General features: G+C 40.5%; 1 protein-coding gene across 1 annotated transcript in view; it reads left to right on the top strand.

The window, feature by feature from the left end:
* The first annotated feature begins 331 nt into the window (after positions 1-331).
* LOC136426226 (titin-like) overlaps positions 332-15,178 on the top strand; it is a 28,316-nt gene continuing 13,469 nt past the window's right edge. Inside the window, exons 1-18 of the mRNA XM_066415067.1 lie at positions 332-784; positions 1,301-1,427; positions 1,605-3,694; positions 4,163-4,227; positions 4,510-4,664; positions 4,959-5,113; positions 5,317-5,424; positions 5,740-5,884; positions 6,179-6,329; positions 6,533-6,640; positions 6,961-9,947; positions 10,318-10,486; positions 11,210-11,247; positions 11,660-11,710; positions 12,375-12,459; positions 13,298-13,335; positions 13,743-13,793; positions 15,082-15,123. Coding sequence (XP_066271164.1) covers positions 10,349-10,486; positions 11,210-11,247; positions 11,660-11,710; positions 12,375-12,459; positions 13,298-13,335; positions 13,743-13,793; positions 15,082-15,123 — 443 coding nt within the window. The 5' untranslated portion in view covers positions 332-784; positions 1,301-1,427; positions 1,605-3,694; ... (7 more) ...; positions 6,961-9,947; positions 10,318-10,348. The remainder of the gene's footprint in view (positions 785-1,300; positions 1,428-1,604; positions 3,695-4,162; positions 4,228-4,509; positions 4,665-4,958; positions 5,114-5,316; positions 5,425-5,739; positions 5,885-6,178; positions 6,330-6,532; positions 6,641-6,960; positions 9,948-10,317; positions 10,487-11,209; positions 11,248-11,659; positions 11,711-12,374; positions 12,460-13,297; positions 13,336-13,742; positions 13,794-15,081; positions 15,124-15,178) is intronic.

Here is a 15,178-nt window from a genome sequence, read left to right as displayed (position 1 = left end):
AATATAATTGAATGTTCGTTATGCTAATAATGGCCTCATTTGCATTATTAATGATTTATGCAAGATATTCATGTTTTCCTTACAGTAAATGCTACAGATGTCATATTGGAGGTGTAGGCAGCTTAGGATAATCGAAAATAAGGAAGGTGCATTATGCTAATGAAGGCTTCATTTGCATAATTTATGCATAAAAGTTATACTTCCTCTAGGGTAAATGACCTCCTCTAGACACACAACTATCACACATTCAACTCAAATAAAAGGAAAAATTCAATTCCAAATATTCATAAAAAGATGCCGTAATCACTAAACTAGTGTTTAATCGTCACAAGAAGAAAGCATTGTTTTTACCCATCGCTTTGCTTTGATTAATTTCATCAGTGTAGATAACCAATGAGTGACAGACTTCATGATGAGTTCATTCTCATCAACCAATAGGGAACACGTGCATTCTTGTTACCAATGGCAACCCGGAATTCTCCTCTTGGACGAATCACAGAGCAGTATTTTTCCGCATGCCGTGTGCAGAAAGCTTTCACGTGGCCAAGCGGGGAGTTTGGGCGTTACTTCTGCTCTAGCTATCAGCAAGACAGGACCTTACGGTTTTTGCGCCCGTCAGCCGACATGTTGGACACGGCAGCGAGCTGGGATTCAGCATCCCCGGTTATCAAGCGTCTGACCGCAACGGGAGCTTCGTAGCAAACCCGAAAAGAAGGCTTCCACAGCCTGTGTTCCAGACGTTACCGAGACCAACTTCGATGACATGCGGTGATTGTTCGTAAAGGTGATTTATTCCTTTGTGTTACTGTTATAATTTCAGGATGTGAACAATGCTTCAACGCTAGAGAAGTTTTGTTCTTTTACTTGGTTGTCTGATTGTGAATTACATGTAGGATTTGGAAATCATGGTCAGCTTTATGCATGTTTGATTCTTCCGCCAATATGCAATGTCGCAGATAATAAGCTAGTTCGGAGTTGCTACTACGCATGTGCAGTGTCAAAGGTGAAGGCCCCCACGACGGAAACAGTGCTCGTCTCCACGTTGTGTCGATTTGCATAACAACGCCCAGACGGGTCTTGTTTCCGTCGCGGGGGCCTAATCACCTTTGACACTGCACATGCGTAAGTAGCAACTCCGAACTAGCTTATTATGTCTGGTGAGTTAGTCCTTTGTACTGGCAAGTTTAAGACGTTTACAGACAGTTTCAATTTCTGGGCCTGAACGATGCTTTAATGCTAGTAAAGTCTTGTTGTTTTTTGTCAGCTTCAATATGCATGTCTGTTTCTTCCGATGTCGCAGAAATGTCTTGACGTGCTACTCCGGGGCGCCACCATCCCTAAAGACGCCATGTGACAGCATCCAGAACATCACGAAGCCAAGGATGTTTCAAGCGTATCTACCGGCTTATCCACGAGAACCGTAACGGGTGTGTTCTTTTGTTAAAGTTGAGACGGACAGCAAGGTCGAGAATTGAACTCGCTAACTTCAGGATATTCAATCGTCATTTGTTTCGCAGCGCAAAAGATGTTACTCTGCTTGCTTGCTTGCTTGCTTGCTTATGTTACTATGCCTCATCCTAATTGATTATTTCACTTTCTTGCAGCTACAAAACAAAGGAGGCTGACATCTCTCAGCAGCTGCAAGGACCGTATTGATGCCATCAAGCCCGGATCAGCCACACCGATGTTCATGGTGGGACTTATTCTGGGTGAGAGGTCCGACGAGTGCGCCATCTCTACGGTGACGTCCAGCAAGACCGGTGCTCGTGTGTACGCCCTACAAGAGGACATGGCAATGTTAAGTATTTCATGATTAATCATTATGGTAATAAGATGGATGTTTTCATAGAATTGGGCTGGGACTGACTAATGTCATTGGTGTGGTAGGAAGTTCATGATTTGTGATGTTCCATTTATAGCTTTAACTGAACGTACGGTTCCCTTTGTGTATCTGAGGCATTGTCGGCAGGGATGATCACAATCTCTTGGTTGATGGTAGGGTGCTTGATGTGTGTTTGGTTGACATCCCGAGTGATATTGCTGGTAGGGGGTGAGGGCATTTTGTGAGTGGTGGCTGCTTTTTCACGCAGGGCTTTAGCCTGTTTCTGTGGTGTATATGCTCGGTGTGTGGCTCTTTTGGTTTCTGTGACTGTGTCGGTGGCTGAGATTGTATTCGGGGTGGCTGTGAAGTTCATTGTTTCAGAGAACGGGGACTTTCCTGGTTCTGTTAGTTTATGACTGATTGGGTTCTTTTACCATCTGTTGTCCTTTCGGTTTATGTAGACTGGTTGGTGGTTGTCGGGGAACCTAGACCAGGACATAATTTGCCTTGTGTCATATCTTGGAGTCCCGAACCAAGATATGGCACAGGGCCAGGAAGGAAGGCAGGTGGTTGGAGAGCCTGAGTAGTTGTGAGCTGACAGAACCAGGGAAATCCCTGATCTCTGGAACACTGAACTTTGCGGTTTCTTCGAATGTAATCCCGGCCATCGACATAGCCACAGTAACCGAATTAGTCATACATTCGGGTCTATATAGCGTAGAAACAGGCTGGAGCGCTGTGTGCAGAAGTAGTCGTTGCTCCCGAGATGTCTCGACCCCTCACCAGCAACAAAACTCAGGGTGTCATCAAAATGGACTCAACACCTTGCCATCTGTCAAGAGATCATGATTCTCTCAGCTGATAATGCTTCAGGTAGACAAAGGGGATTGTACATTTCTAGGTTGAACCTAGAACTGAAATGACATCCCAAATCAAGTTAACTTCCTGTCATGCCCCCACCAGTCTGTAGATGAAATTTTTGTTAACAAACTTTTATATATAGTTTGTTTTGTCTCATCTTTTTGTATTTTTTTATATTTAGTAGATGTTGATATTGCCCATTTATGGTATAGAGGGCTACGCTTGTAGCCTCCTTTAAAATCCTATTGAAATTTCGGCTACTTATATTAAGGCTAGGCTGACGTTGGAACACACACACAAATTAACACTCACATACTAATGCACACATACACGTGTGGCGTCGCGGTGACAGTGGCAGGGTGTTTGGCCCCAGAACCCAGCTGCAGAGGAGTTCGAAACAGGGGTTCCCTGATTTGTCCCGTTGACGTTGTGTCCTTGGGAAAGGTACTTAACACGACTTTCCTCACTTCACTCAGGTGTACATGAGTACCTAGCTTCGGTTAGGGACGTCTCTCGGATGGGACGTTAAATGGGGGTCCCGTGTTTGAGGAGAGTCACACCTCGAGCACGTTAAAGAACCCACCGCACTTATCGCAAAGAGTAGGGGTCCTTCCCGGTGTGAGTGGTTCAAAACCACAGTCCTATGGCCGCAATAACACACACACAACACAAAAACACTAACACAAACATATTAACAACTATCTGACAGATGACTTAGCCTTAAGCGGCAAAAAAACTTTCTTAAAGACTTCATTAGTCCAAAACGGTTCCAAGCTACCAACACTCTATCATGTATTGACATTATCAACTCGGCGAGTTTAGCATTATTTAGGATTAGTTTTTTTTGTCCCAAACTGACACTTAATGGATGTTCCCTCTCCCCACATCACCAGTTATCAAGCGTCATCACAACGGGGGCTTCGCGACGAACTTGAAGACAACTCCTGGAGCAGTACCAAGACGTCACCGAGACCATCTTTGAGGACATGCGGACGTGTGTTTGTTCTGAAGGTAAGACCAGCTGCTTACGAGTAGTCAGGGACATGTTTTTTTATTAGTAACTTCGGTTAGGTAGGAGTTTTTCGGCAGTTTAAATCTTTACATCGGAGCCTCCTTATCCAGCTTTTCTTCAGCTGATTGTCATTGGCCATGTGTTTGCGGGACTGATCCAATGCCCTGTGGTTGTACTTGACTGGATGATCTTCCATACACTTATGATATCAAAGTTATCTAAGCTAGGACTATAAACTTACCCGGTGTTTCCTCAAGCGTCTATAATTTCGCATCGTCTTACATTTTAATGTGTACCATTTTAGTCAGTACTTTGTTCGTTCACCTAATTTTCCAAAGTACAAACAAACTTCCTGATGATTATGTTGTGTGTAATGCTTAAATGTTTGTCAAAAAAAAAAAAAAAAAAACTTCCTGACATTCTGATCAAATGTCCCAATGTATTCTACATTTCTCTTTACAACTTAGGACTAGAAGAGGCACGTGAATAGAATGAGCTGCTGAGCACATGCGGCTTCCACAGATATGACAAGGTATTGTACTGTATTGTGTGAAAGCAGGCTCAGGTTCCGTTATTACCATCACCACCCAGATTTTAAATTAAAGGACAAGGTTTTGTCAATGAATGATTTATTCCTTTGTGTTAGCAAGTTTAAGGTACTAGACTGTTTTGATTTCTGAACCTGAACAATGCTTACTGGAAAAGTTTCGTCTTTTACTTCAATGCTTGTCTGATTGTGAATTGAATGATAAGATGTAAATATCATGGTTGGACTTTGTCAGCTGATGCATGCCTTTTTCTGCTAATATCGCAGGAATGTCTGCACGTGCTACTCCGGGGCTGGGTACGGGAGGTGCCAAGTAACACCGTCACTGAATTAAGATGCTATGTGACAACATCCAGTATATCACAAAGCCAAGCGAATCTACCGGCTTATCTACAAGAACTGCAGTTCTTTTCTATCTAAAGGTTAGACCGACAGCAAGGTCAAGAATTGAACACCCTTGTAACCTTAAGGATATGCAATTGTCTTGGGTATCGCAGCGCTTTACTCTCTAATTACGAACTCTACCTATAAACCAGACATTTCCCTGTTGGCAAGTTTAAGTTACTAGACTGTTTTAATTTCTGAACCTGAACAATGCTTACTGGAAAAGTTTTGTCTTTTACTTGCTTGTCTGATTGTGAATTGAATGTATAGGATGTAAATATCATGGTTGGACTTTGTCAGCTGATGCCTGCCTTTTTCTGCTAATATCGCAGAAATGTCTGGACGTGCTACTCCGGGGCTGGGTACGGGTGGTGCCAAGTAACATCGTCACTGAAGATGCTATGTGACAACATCCAGTATATCACAAAGCCAAGCGAATCTACCGGCTTATCTACAAGAGCTGCATGCAGCTCTTTTCTATCTAAAGGTCAGACAGACAGCAAGGTCAAGAATTGAACACCCTTGTAACCTTAAGGATATGCAATTGTCTTTGGTATCGCAGAGCTTTACTCTTTAATTACGAACTCTACCTATAAACCAGACATTTCCCGGTAAATAAAATGTGTGCTTGAAAACGGTCTGACTATAATCAAATGTCCTTATACATTGTATTTTTCTTTTCCAACTTAGGACTGGATGAACAGTTAAGGTGTGAGGCTGTTGATACGTACACATACCCTGGCCCTGCTGCAGAATTCGAAACTGAAGGGATTGGAGAAGACTGCTCGATTAGCACCTGTGAGTAGATCCTGCACAGGTTAGACAGATACAGCAAGGTCAAGAATTGAACACCCTTGTAACCTTAAGGATATGCAATTGTCTTGGGTATCGCAGCGCTTTACTCTTTAATTACGATCTTTACCTATAAACCAGACATTTCCCTGTTGGCAAGTTTAAGGTACTAGACTGTTTTAATTTCTGAACCTGAACAATGCTTACTGGAAAAGTTTTGTCTTTCACTTGCTTGTCTGATTGTGAATTGAATATATAGGATGTAAATATCATGGTTGGACTTTGTCAGCTGATGCATGCCTTTTTCTGCTTATATCGCAGAAATGTCTGGACGTGCTACTCCGGGGCTGGGTACAGGAGGTGACAAGTAACACCGTCACTGAAGATGCTATGTCAACATCCAGTATATCACAAAGCCAAGCGAATCTACCGGCTTATCTACAAGAGCTGCAGTTCTTTTCTAAAGGTTAGACGGACAGCAAGGTCAAGAATTGAACACCCTTGTAACCTTAAGGATATGCAATTGTCTTTGGTATCGCAGCGCTTTACTCTTTAATTACGAACTCTACCTATAAACCAGACATTTCCCTGTTGGCAAGTTTACGTCACTAGACTGTTTTAATTTCTGAACCTGAACAATGCTTACTGGAAAAGTTTTGTCTTTTACTTGCTTGTCTGATTGTGAATTGAATGTATAGGATGTAAATATCATGGTTGGACTTTGTCAGCTGATGCATGCCTTTTTCTGCTTATATCGCAGAAATGTCTGGACGTGCTACTCCGAGGCTGGGTACAGGAGGTGCCAAGTAACACCGTCACTGAAGATGCTATGTGACAACATCCAGTATATCACAAAGCCAAGCGAATCTACCGGCTTATCTACAAGAGCTGCAGTTCTTTTCTATCTAAAGGTTAGACAGACAGCAAGGTCAAGAATTGAACACCCTTGTAACCTTAAGGATATGCAATTGTCTTGGGTATCGCAGCGCTGTACTCTCTAATTACGAACTCTACCTATAAACCGGACATTTCCCGGTAAATAAAATGTGTGCTTGAAAACGGTCTGACTATAATCAAATGTCCTTATACATTGTATTTTTCTTTTCCAACTTAGGACTGGATGAACAGTTAAGGTGTGAGGCTGTTGATACGTACACATACCCTGGCCCTGCTGCAGAATTCGAAACTGAAGGGATTGGAGGAGACTGCTGGATTAGCACCTGTGAGTAGATCCTGTACAACTTACTCCAACCTGAACAAGACTACCATTTTTGAACCAGACTACAATTTTTGACAATTCAGGCCATTGTCACTGATGTTAAACAGTTCAACTTTGCCAGTATAATCAACTTTAATCAGTTAAGATCAGTAACCAACAGTTAACCAATTTAGGTGACATATTTGTGTCACAGGCATGAACTTCTTCCATATGACTTCTCTCACCTTTCTAATTCCTGCCGGACAATAAGGCAACCTTCTGCCTTTTTTTAGAATGTTCAGAAAGTCATTTGTCCTTATTGATCGTAATTTCCCTTTTTTCAGTTACAAGAAGCTGACATCTCTCAGCAGCTTCCATGATCTTATTGATGCCTTGAAGCTCAGATCGACTACACTGATGTTCATGGTGGGACTTATTCTGGGTGAGAGGTGGTCGTCCAATGCCAAGTACGCCATCTCCTCGGTGACATCCAGAGAGACCGGTGGCGGTGCTCGCGTGTACACCCTGCAAGAGGACATGGCATTGTTAAGTGTTTACATCATTGCAGGGTTGGGCTGGGACTGACTTGTCTTGGGGTGATAGGAAGTTAATGATTTGTGATGTTCCATTCATAGCTTTAACTGAACGTACGGTTCCCTTTGTGTACCTGAGGCATTGTCGGCAGGGATGATCAATCTCTTGGTTGATGGTAGGGTGCTTGATGTGTATTTGGTTGACATCCCGAGTGATATTGCTGGTAGGGGTGAGGGCATTTTGTGAGTAGTGGCTTCTTTTTCATGCAGGGCTTTAGCCCGTTTCTGTGGTGTATATGATCGGTGTGTGGCTTTTTTGGTTTCTGTGACTGTGTCGGTGGCTGAGATTGTACTCGGGGTGGCTGTGAAGTTCATTGTTTTCAGAGAACGGGGACTTTCCTGGTTCTGTTAGTTTATGACTGATTGGGTTCTTCTACCATCTGTTGTCCTTTCGGTTTATGTAGACTGGTTGGTGGTTGTCGGGGAACCTAGACCAGGACATAATTTGCCTTGTGTCATATCTTGGAGTCCCGAACCAAGATATGGCACAGGGCCAGGAAGGAAGGCAGGTGGTTGGAGAGCCTGAGTAGTTGTGAGCTGACAGAACCAGGGAAATCCCTGATCTCTGGAACACTGAACTTTGCGGTTTCTTCGAATGTAATCCCGGCCATCGACATAGCCACAGTAACCGAATTAGTCATACATTCGGGTCTATATAGCGTAGAAACAGGCTGGAGCGCTGTGTGCAGAAGTAGTCGTTGCTCCCGAGATGTCTCGACCCCTCACCAGCAACAAAACTCAGGGTGTCATCAAAATGGACTCAACACCTTGCCATCTGTCAAGAGATCATGATTCTCTCAGCTGATAATGCTTCAGGTAGACAAAGGGGATTGTACATTTCTAGGTTGAACCTAGAACTGAAATGACATCCCAAATCAAGTTTTCCTGTCATGCCCCCAGCAATCTGTAAATGAAGTTCTCGAAATTGCAATTGTTTCAGGTTTAGTGCAATTTGTTCCATTTCAATTTTGTAATCTGTTTTGTCAACAATTGCTATCAAATAAACTGTTCAAAACCTGGTTTATGGTTTGTTTCCCATTTGATCTTGAAAGAAAACGGATGCTTTTTCCTTCCCCAACCTCAAACTGGCATGAATGGATGTTCCCTCTTCCCAACCTCCTTGCTCTCCCCTTATCCCCACGCTAATGTGAAACGGATTTCCCTCTCCCTCGAAGCTTACCTTGACTGTATGATCCCTCTCGTCGAGCCTCTGTGGTCTATGTAAAATGTCTCCTTACTTTCCCAGAGCTTCGACCACTGTAACATGGATGCTAAGTCCCCTCCCAGATCCTTAATCCATGTAACAATCATTGGCCCTCTCACACAGACCGTTAACTCAATGTGACATTAATGGTCCATCCCTTCTTAGACCCATGACCATGTACAATGGATGGTCCCTCCCATTATAGACCTTTAACTTACGTACAGTTTTTTTTATTGTTTCTCCTTCACCACACCCTAACCTTAAATGGATGGTCCCTCCCTTCCCAGTTGACTTAGTGTGCAATGGTTGGTCCCTTACTCCCTACCAAAAGACGAAGGTAGCAGCACGCAGTATTAAATCGCGACACATGGAGTTTGTGACGTAGAGGTAAAACATAGAATAACTAGTACTCCTAGACATATTTGATATGTGGATAATGATTGATGAGATCTCCAAATACTTAGTAATTAGATTTTGGGCCCCCTAGTGATTTTCTGAGTTACTGTACTGCAGCTTCCTGTTCTAATATCTCGTGTTCTGTACATGCTATTGCCTGATTTTTGTGTGGTAGATATTCCTTTGGAAGGAAATTAAGTAGAGTAAGGTTTGAGTCCTCTAGAACTGCAGGAGCAGGTTTTCTTTCAGAATTTGAAAGGAAATACCTCAAGAAGGGGTTGACAGATGGTAATAATTTTTGGTGTGTAGATATGCGTAACCGGGGCTTAAACCACGTTAGAACCACTGCTGTCTGACCTACTCCCAACTAGTTTCAAACCTACCCCAAGGCCGTACCACTCTGCTTACTCATTTCCATCCAAGTGACTACTATCAGAACGTGGGCGAATCCCCGCCAACCTTCACACTACCAAAAACAAAGAAGAACATTAAAAGCCGTATCAAATCTAAGCGTGATCTGAATTCGGTCTCTCTGTGATGTTAGCAACATATAGAAGAACGGATGATTTCGATTATAATCGAAAATGACCCCTCGTTTGAAAGTCACGGAATGTGTCAATGTCAATTCGTCAGAGGGTTAGTAATCGGTCGGGGATTAGTCAGAAATTCGGCAATCTGCGGCTAGATGGTTGGGAGTAGGTTAGAAAGCATTCGGGGCTCAGTCGGGAGTAAGTCATTTCATGGTTAGGTCTAATAGGAGATGATTGGGACATGTTCGGCTCTAAAAGATAGGCGTGGCCTAAAAACTGTTCAGACACTGAAGACAAAATTTTGAAACACGTTTCAGACAGCGTCCGCTGTCTGTCGTCAGTGACTGTTTCAAATTTGTATACAGTTGCTTGAGCAATTTTTTTGTGACATGACGGAATTTTTGTCAAAAGGTATAAATATATGCCAGAGGGCGGCATGAATATTCAAAGTAGCTTGAGATGATATATTCAAAACACGATTTTCCATGTTCAACGCACGATTTTAAAGTTCATTCCTCCCAGGCGTTCGATCCGCCATGTTTGCTCCGGTTGCCATGGACACGGTGTTCTATTTACACAGATGACAACTAGCCAGCTCTAGAAGCAAGGTGGGGATTTTTCTCTCTCCGTTTTTAGACTTTAAAAAGTCAGCAAAATGATAATGAAAATCACAAATCATAGTCAAAAGTTACTCGTACGTTTTCTTTACACAAAGAGGGGACAGCGGGGTGACATAAAGTGGAAGTTTTGGGTCTGAAATGCACCGAAAAATATGAAATCATTTTTGCCGCTGACTGAATAGAACAAGGTCAAAGTCACCGAGGTTATTACTACTTATATAAGGACAACAACAGGATATTGTACGCCAAAGACAGCCTGAAATGTAACCCAGGATTTTGTCTCGCAATATTTTAAGATTTATTAATGTATTGTTTGTGCTTGAGATAGATTTACATTTGTTTTTGATGACATTTGTAGGCATTTTACTCATCTACATTTGAGAAGTTGAATGATGGCGACTGCAAAGCCAGCTCAACAGTCTACGGACAACGCTAGCGTCGAGAAGACATCGATGTTCCGGAGAATGGTCCAGAAATTGAAGAAAGGATCAACAGAAGACGACTTGGAGGTTGGGGCTAAGATCGAGGTAAGTTTTTTAATCGCCGCTGTACTGCGTTGCTGTTTATGCCATTTGAAGTGATGCCACTTGAATAACATTCAACATTAAGCTATCTTTAGTTCATTTTTTTGTCGCAATGCCACCTTATGTAGATTCTGCGGATGCTTTACTAAACGTAGGTTACTATTTTGATGCCCCAAAGTGTGTATCAAGGACATATTAACGTTTGATAAGAGTATTTCTATTAGTACGGAAATGTAGAATAGATACAAAATCATGACAAAATATATACGACCCTTCAATCTACACTTGATATTTGCAGTCCACTTAAAGAAATTATTTATTGAACGATTTGAATGCAGCTTGTAACATTTCGATATTGGACAAAAAAAGTGCAACAGACAAAATGATTATTTTTAGAAAACATCATTTGCAGAAGTTACATAAGGTGGCCAAATTAGACTTTCTTATGTTTCATCATGATTATGGTTTATTACACTAATATGTAGTTTGTTGGTTCTTGGCTTTCAGAAAATAATGCTGAAATGAAATATCAACATAAAATCTGTCTGAGGAATTTCAGAAGGACTATATTATTTTAATGAGATTTTCCTCCAAGCACTGTTTACTCCAAAATGTCTTAGAACCAATAGAATTAATTGGTGTGATGATATTTTCATTTGTTTTGGTATGTTTTGTTTATTTGTTCCATCGGTCTTATGGTAGCAATTGTTTCCTTTTCCTATTCAGCCAACCGAGAGAGTCAGCACAGAGCCCTCGTTAAGAGAGTAAGAACTCAGTTTTAGTCAGCTTTAGCTTAGTTAGCACTGCAGTCAGAAGTAGTCAGAGTTTACAACTATGAAAAAACTAGGAAACAAGAAATCCAGTTCTTCAATGTTGTATGTTTTTCTATGGCACATACTAGTACACAGTACCTTTGGGCGGGATTAAGCAAAATGGAGGGGGTGCTCATAGCTGTTAATGCTCCTAGAAAATCTAGTGCCTCAGTACAACATTATTGTGACAATTCACGAACTTCAAGGATAAGTATTTCGAATAGACATAGACATTTGGAAATTGAAAAACAAAGTCAAGTGCAAAAGTATTTTTTTATGATGCCAGAAAAGATGTCTCAGTTTTTTTTAAATATCCAATTATGATATGATTTCCTAATTGTTATTATCAACTCTTTCTTTACAGGGCAAAAGAGTGCATTGGGGCTCTTTCAGAAGATCTGCAAGACCTCCAGAAGTAAGTACTGTAAATACATTTATTTTCACAGGTATCTTGTTTAATGAATGAAGACCTTTATTGTACATGTTTGTCCCACTGGGCTAAGCACAGGTCACATGTTAACAACTATATATATATTGATGAGTATATGAACATTCAGCATACTCTAGTACTTTTGACTTCCTCTCGTTTCTTGGTAATTGTATAAATGTAGGAGGCTGTATCATTAGTAAGAGTTGGTTTATAGAAGGCTGTAAGAAATATAGATTTCTCTTTAATGGTAAGAGTGACAAATAGGTTTAGTCGGTGGTCAAAGTTTGTGGTCAAAACAATAATGTAGCATACAAAGACAGTGTTGCAGTGTCATGATTTTACTAAAGAGGGGCAGTGCAAAAACTGCAAAAATGAAATCAAGGTGAACATTTCAAGATGGACTGTGTGGTAGCGCTATTTCATTTTTCACTTACATTTTAATGTTATTAATTTAAAACAATAGATGAAGAATGATGATGAAAAATTGACTCCACGGGTCCAACTTCAGAAACAATTGATACAGCTGCTGCCACAATACTGTCAGTCGTTGTATTCTCTTTGTTTATAATCTTTGCTGGAAACGACATCAAGAATTGTTTCTCATGATTATGGTATATAACTGTTAGTAATTTTTACATCCCAACATTAGAGCAGGGAAGACTTCTATGTTCAGAAGAATGACCATCAAACTGAAAAAGGAGTCGGCAGAAGATGACTTGGATGATGCGTCCAAGGTAAGTTCTAATGTTACTTAGGAGGTTTATCTATGTGTCATACTGTAAATTTATTACTTTTGCAGTGGTTTTATTTCAACGAAAGATGGGGAGGGAGGTTATGGCAGTGTATTAATCTCGTGATTGAAAACAATCATGTAGTAACTAGTATGCTTACTAGGGAGACATATTCACTGTGTCATGAATAATTGTGAAAAACACTGTGAAAACCATAGATTTAATAAAACCACCAGAAAAGTTTTAAGATTTACAGTAAAAATGGCAAGTACTTAACCTCCCCTGTGCATTTGAAGAGAGAACATCATTTTAAGAGACTTCTTTGTTATATTTATTAAAGCCACTTTATGTAAGTTCTGTGGATGCTTCACTGGGTGGTTTGATATTGTAAAGCTACAAAATGTGTTTGAAATATTTAATGTAAGAAACAAGTATGAAGGTCTAAGGACACCAAACTATTTTGACTCTTTACTGTAACACAACAGTACCACATCTGCTGTTCATTTCTTCATTTAGATTTCTAAAGGATCTAAATGTATTAGTAAACAGATAGACATAAGTGTAACTTGAAACTTTGGTTAGTGGACCAAAATGTTGGACAGGTGTAGTTCGGTATTTACTTATTGATCTTCAGAAAATGTCATCTGCAGAAGTTACATGGAGTGGCCATATAGTAGCTAGAGTTTCAAATTCTTATATTTTGATAAAATTATGATTTGAATTTGATTTGTAGGAAGGTAGGAAGATTGGAATTGCTTTCAGAAGTTCCTTTTGTTTTGCTTTATTTTGTTTGTATTTTTGGTTTATTGTAGCATGTTCCCTTTCTTACTTTCTTACTCAGCCGAGTCAGAGAGGCAGCAGTGAGCCCTCGTTGAAAGAGTAAGAACTCAGAAGTTTTAGTCAGCTTAGCTATAGCCACTGTTGTCAGAAATAGTCAGAGATTAGAGCTATGTGTGTGTGTGTGGGGGGGGGGGGGGGGAATTCAGTATTCATTGCTACATGTTTAAAACATACTTGTATGTATACCCTGTCTTTTAGGAGGGGCAGAAAAATGACAAGGGGTTCTTTGAGTTGTTACTATTGCTACATAAAAGATTGTTTGTAACAGACAGTTTTGCTCAGCAGTATTTGAAATCATTTCTCCATCATTGCAGAAATACGTCAAAAAGATTTGACATTGAAAAACAATAACTATTATTGTATGTTGTTTATCATGGCAGAGATTCCCTGCTTTTTTAAATATGATATTACAGTACCAATTTACTTATCTTTTCTCTTCCTTCCAGGTTGATAGAGTACAGTGATGCTCTTTGGGACGAACTACAAGACCTACAGAGGTGAGAATTAAAGTACACACATGTAGAAGAAAAAATACTTGCAAAATATTAACGTTGGTTCACAAAAAATCGCGGAGTGATATAAACTCGCCATTTCTGATAACGGTGTATTTAGAGATATGTGCTAGATGCAACATCAGTTATAACGCCTGAGCAATGCAAACCTAACAGACTAACGTATTCAGAACACTGTCTGAAAAGCTTCAATAACCATGCATTAGAAGATGGCGACGTAAAAAAACTCTCCGTCCCTGATTGAAACAGTCCGAGGGCTTCGTGGGAGAATCACACTGCATGGTTGTTCGCTGGTTTATAAGACAAATGTCACACCCGCTTCCTGCTAAACACAGTCATTTACCCGAAAACTTATTAGAATCTCTTTTGCTAACCTGCAACTGGACTCTATTAAAGTGTGATCAATTATCAAAAACGCCACTTTGTTGCTGCAACCTATGGCTACGGCACTACTGCCTTTTCCCGCCACCATATTTATTACCCATAATCCTGCTATTCAGCAGACGACAAAGGTTTGTGAGGAACACTTTTTTGTCTAAATGTTGTGTGTGATAGTGGACTGAGGGCGATATTTTCCTCAAAGTTTGCTCCTAGCAAAAGCAGAAAGACATTGACATGGTGGTATTACCATTTCTACGGCATCCAGCTAACGTCCCTATGAATAAATGTACACGTTGCCATGACGGTGGGGATCGACTTCTACCGTCTCAACAAACGGGTTGTTGCCGAAGGCCTGATGTGTGCGCTATGGCCGTTTTGTCTTTTTTTTTTTTGTTGCTTCGAGACGTTTATATGACGTTAGAACTCTCTTCAAACTAAGGTGGGAACAACAGCTGCTATATGAAAGCTAATTAGCGGCAAGATATTAATGACAAATATTCTCTCATGGAAAAATGTTAGCACCTGTCCGAGAGCACCGTCATTCTGTGTGCTGCGGACGGTAGTTTCAAATTACAATATTATGGTATCAGCACGACTGGAGACAATATATAACATATATAGCATTAATGCAAAGGTAATTCATGATATTGACAGAATAAAAAAAAGGATGGTTTATTGTTCTGCCAGATTGGTTTCAAGTAACTCGTATCGAAAAAATCCCGGTTTTACGTGAACTAACGTTACATAGATTCATTAGTTGATTCTGCTGCATATATATGTAGAAACACTAAATAAAAGACAGTGAAACAATTGTCACAAATTTTTTTGGCCATTTTCTTTATCATTTGTCATTGAAACATTTGGCTAAAATGTTTCTCCTTTGTCATTTCAGCTTGTTTCGGACGAAACAACACTATACCTCCCATTTTGTCAGGTAACATTAGAAGTTCTGTTTGGAATTCTTATTCTTTTAATACGTTAACTTTATA

This window comes from Branchiostoma lanceolatum, chromosome 1 (genome assembly GCF_035083965.1).
Source record: "Branchiostoma lanceolatum isolate klBraLanc5 chromosome 1, klBraLanc5.hap2, whole genome shotgun sequence".
Lineage (NCBI taxonomy): Eukaryota > Metazoa > Chordata > Leptocardii > Amphioxiformes > Branchiostomatidae > Branchiostoma > Branchiostoma lanceolatum.
This window is presented reverse-complemented; position numbering and strand designations above follow the sequence as displayed.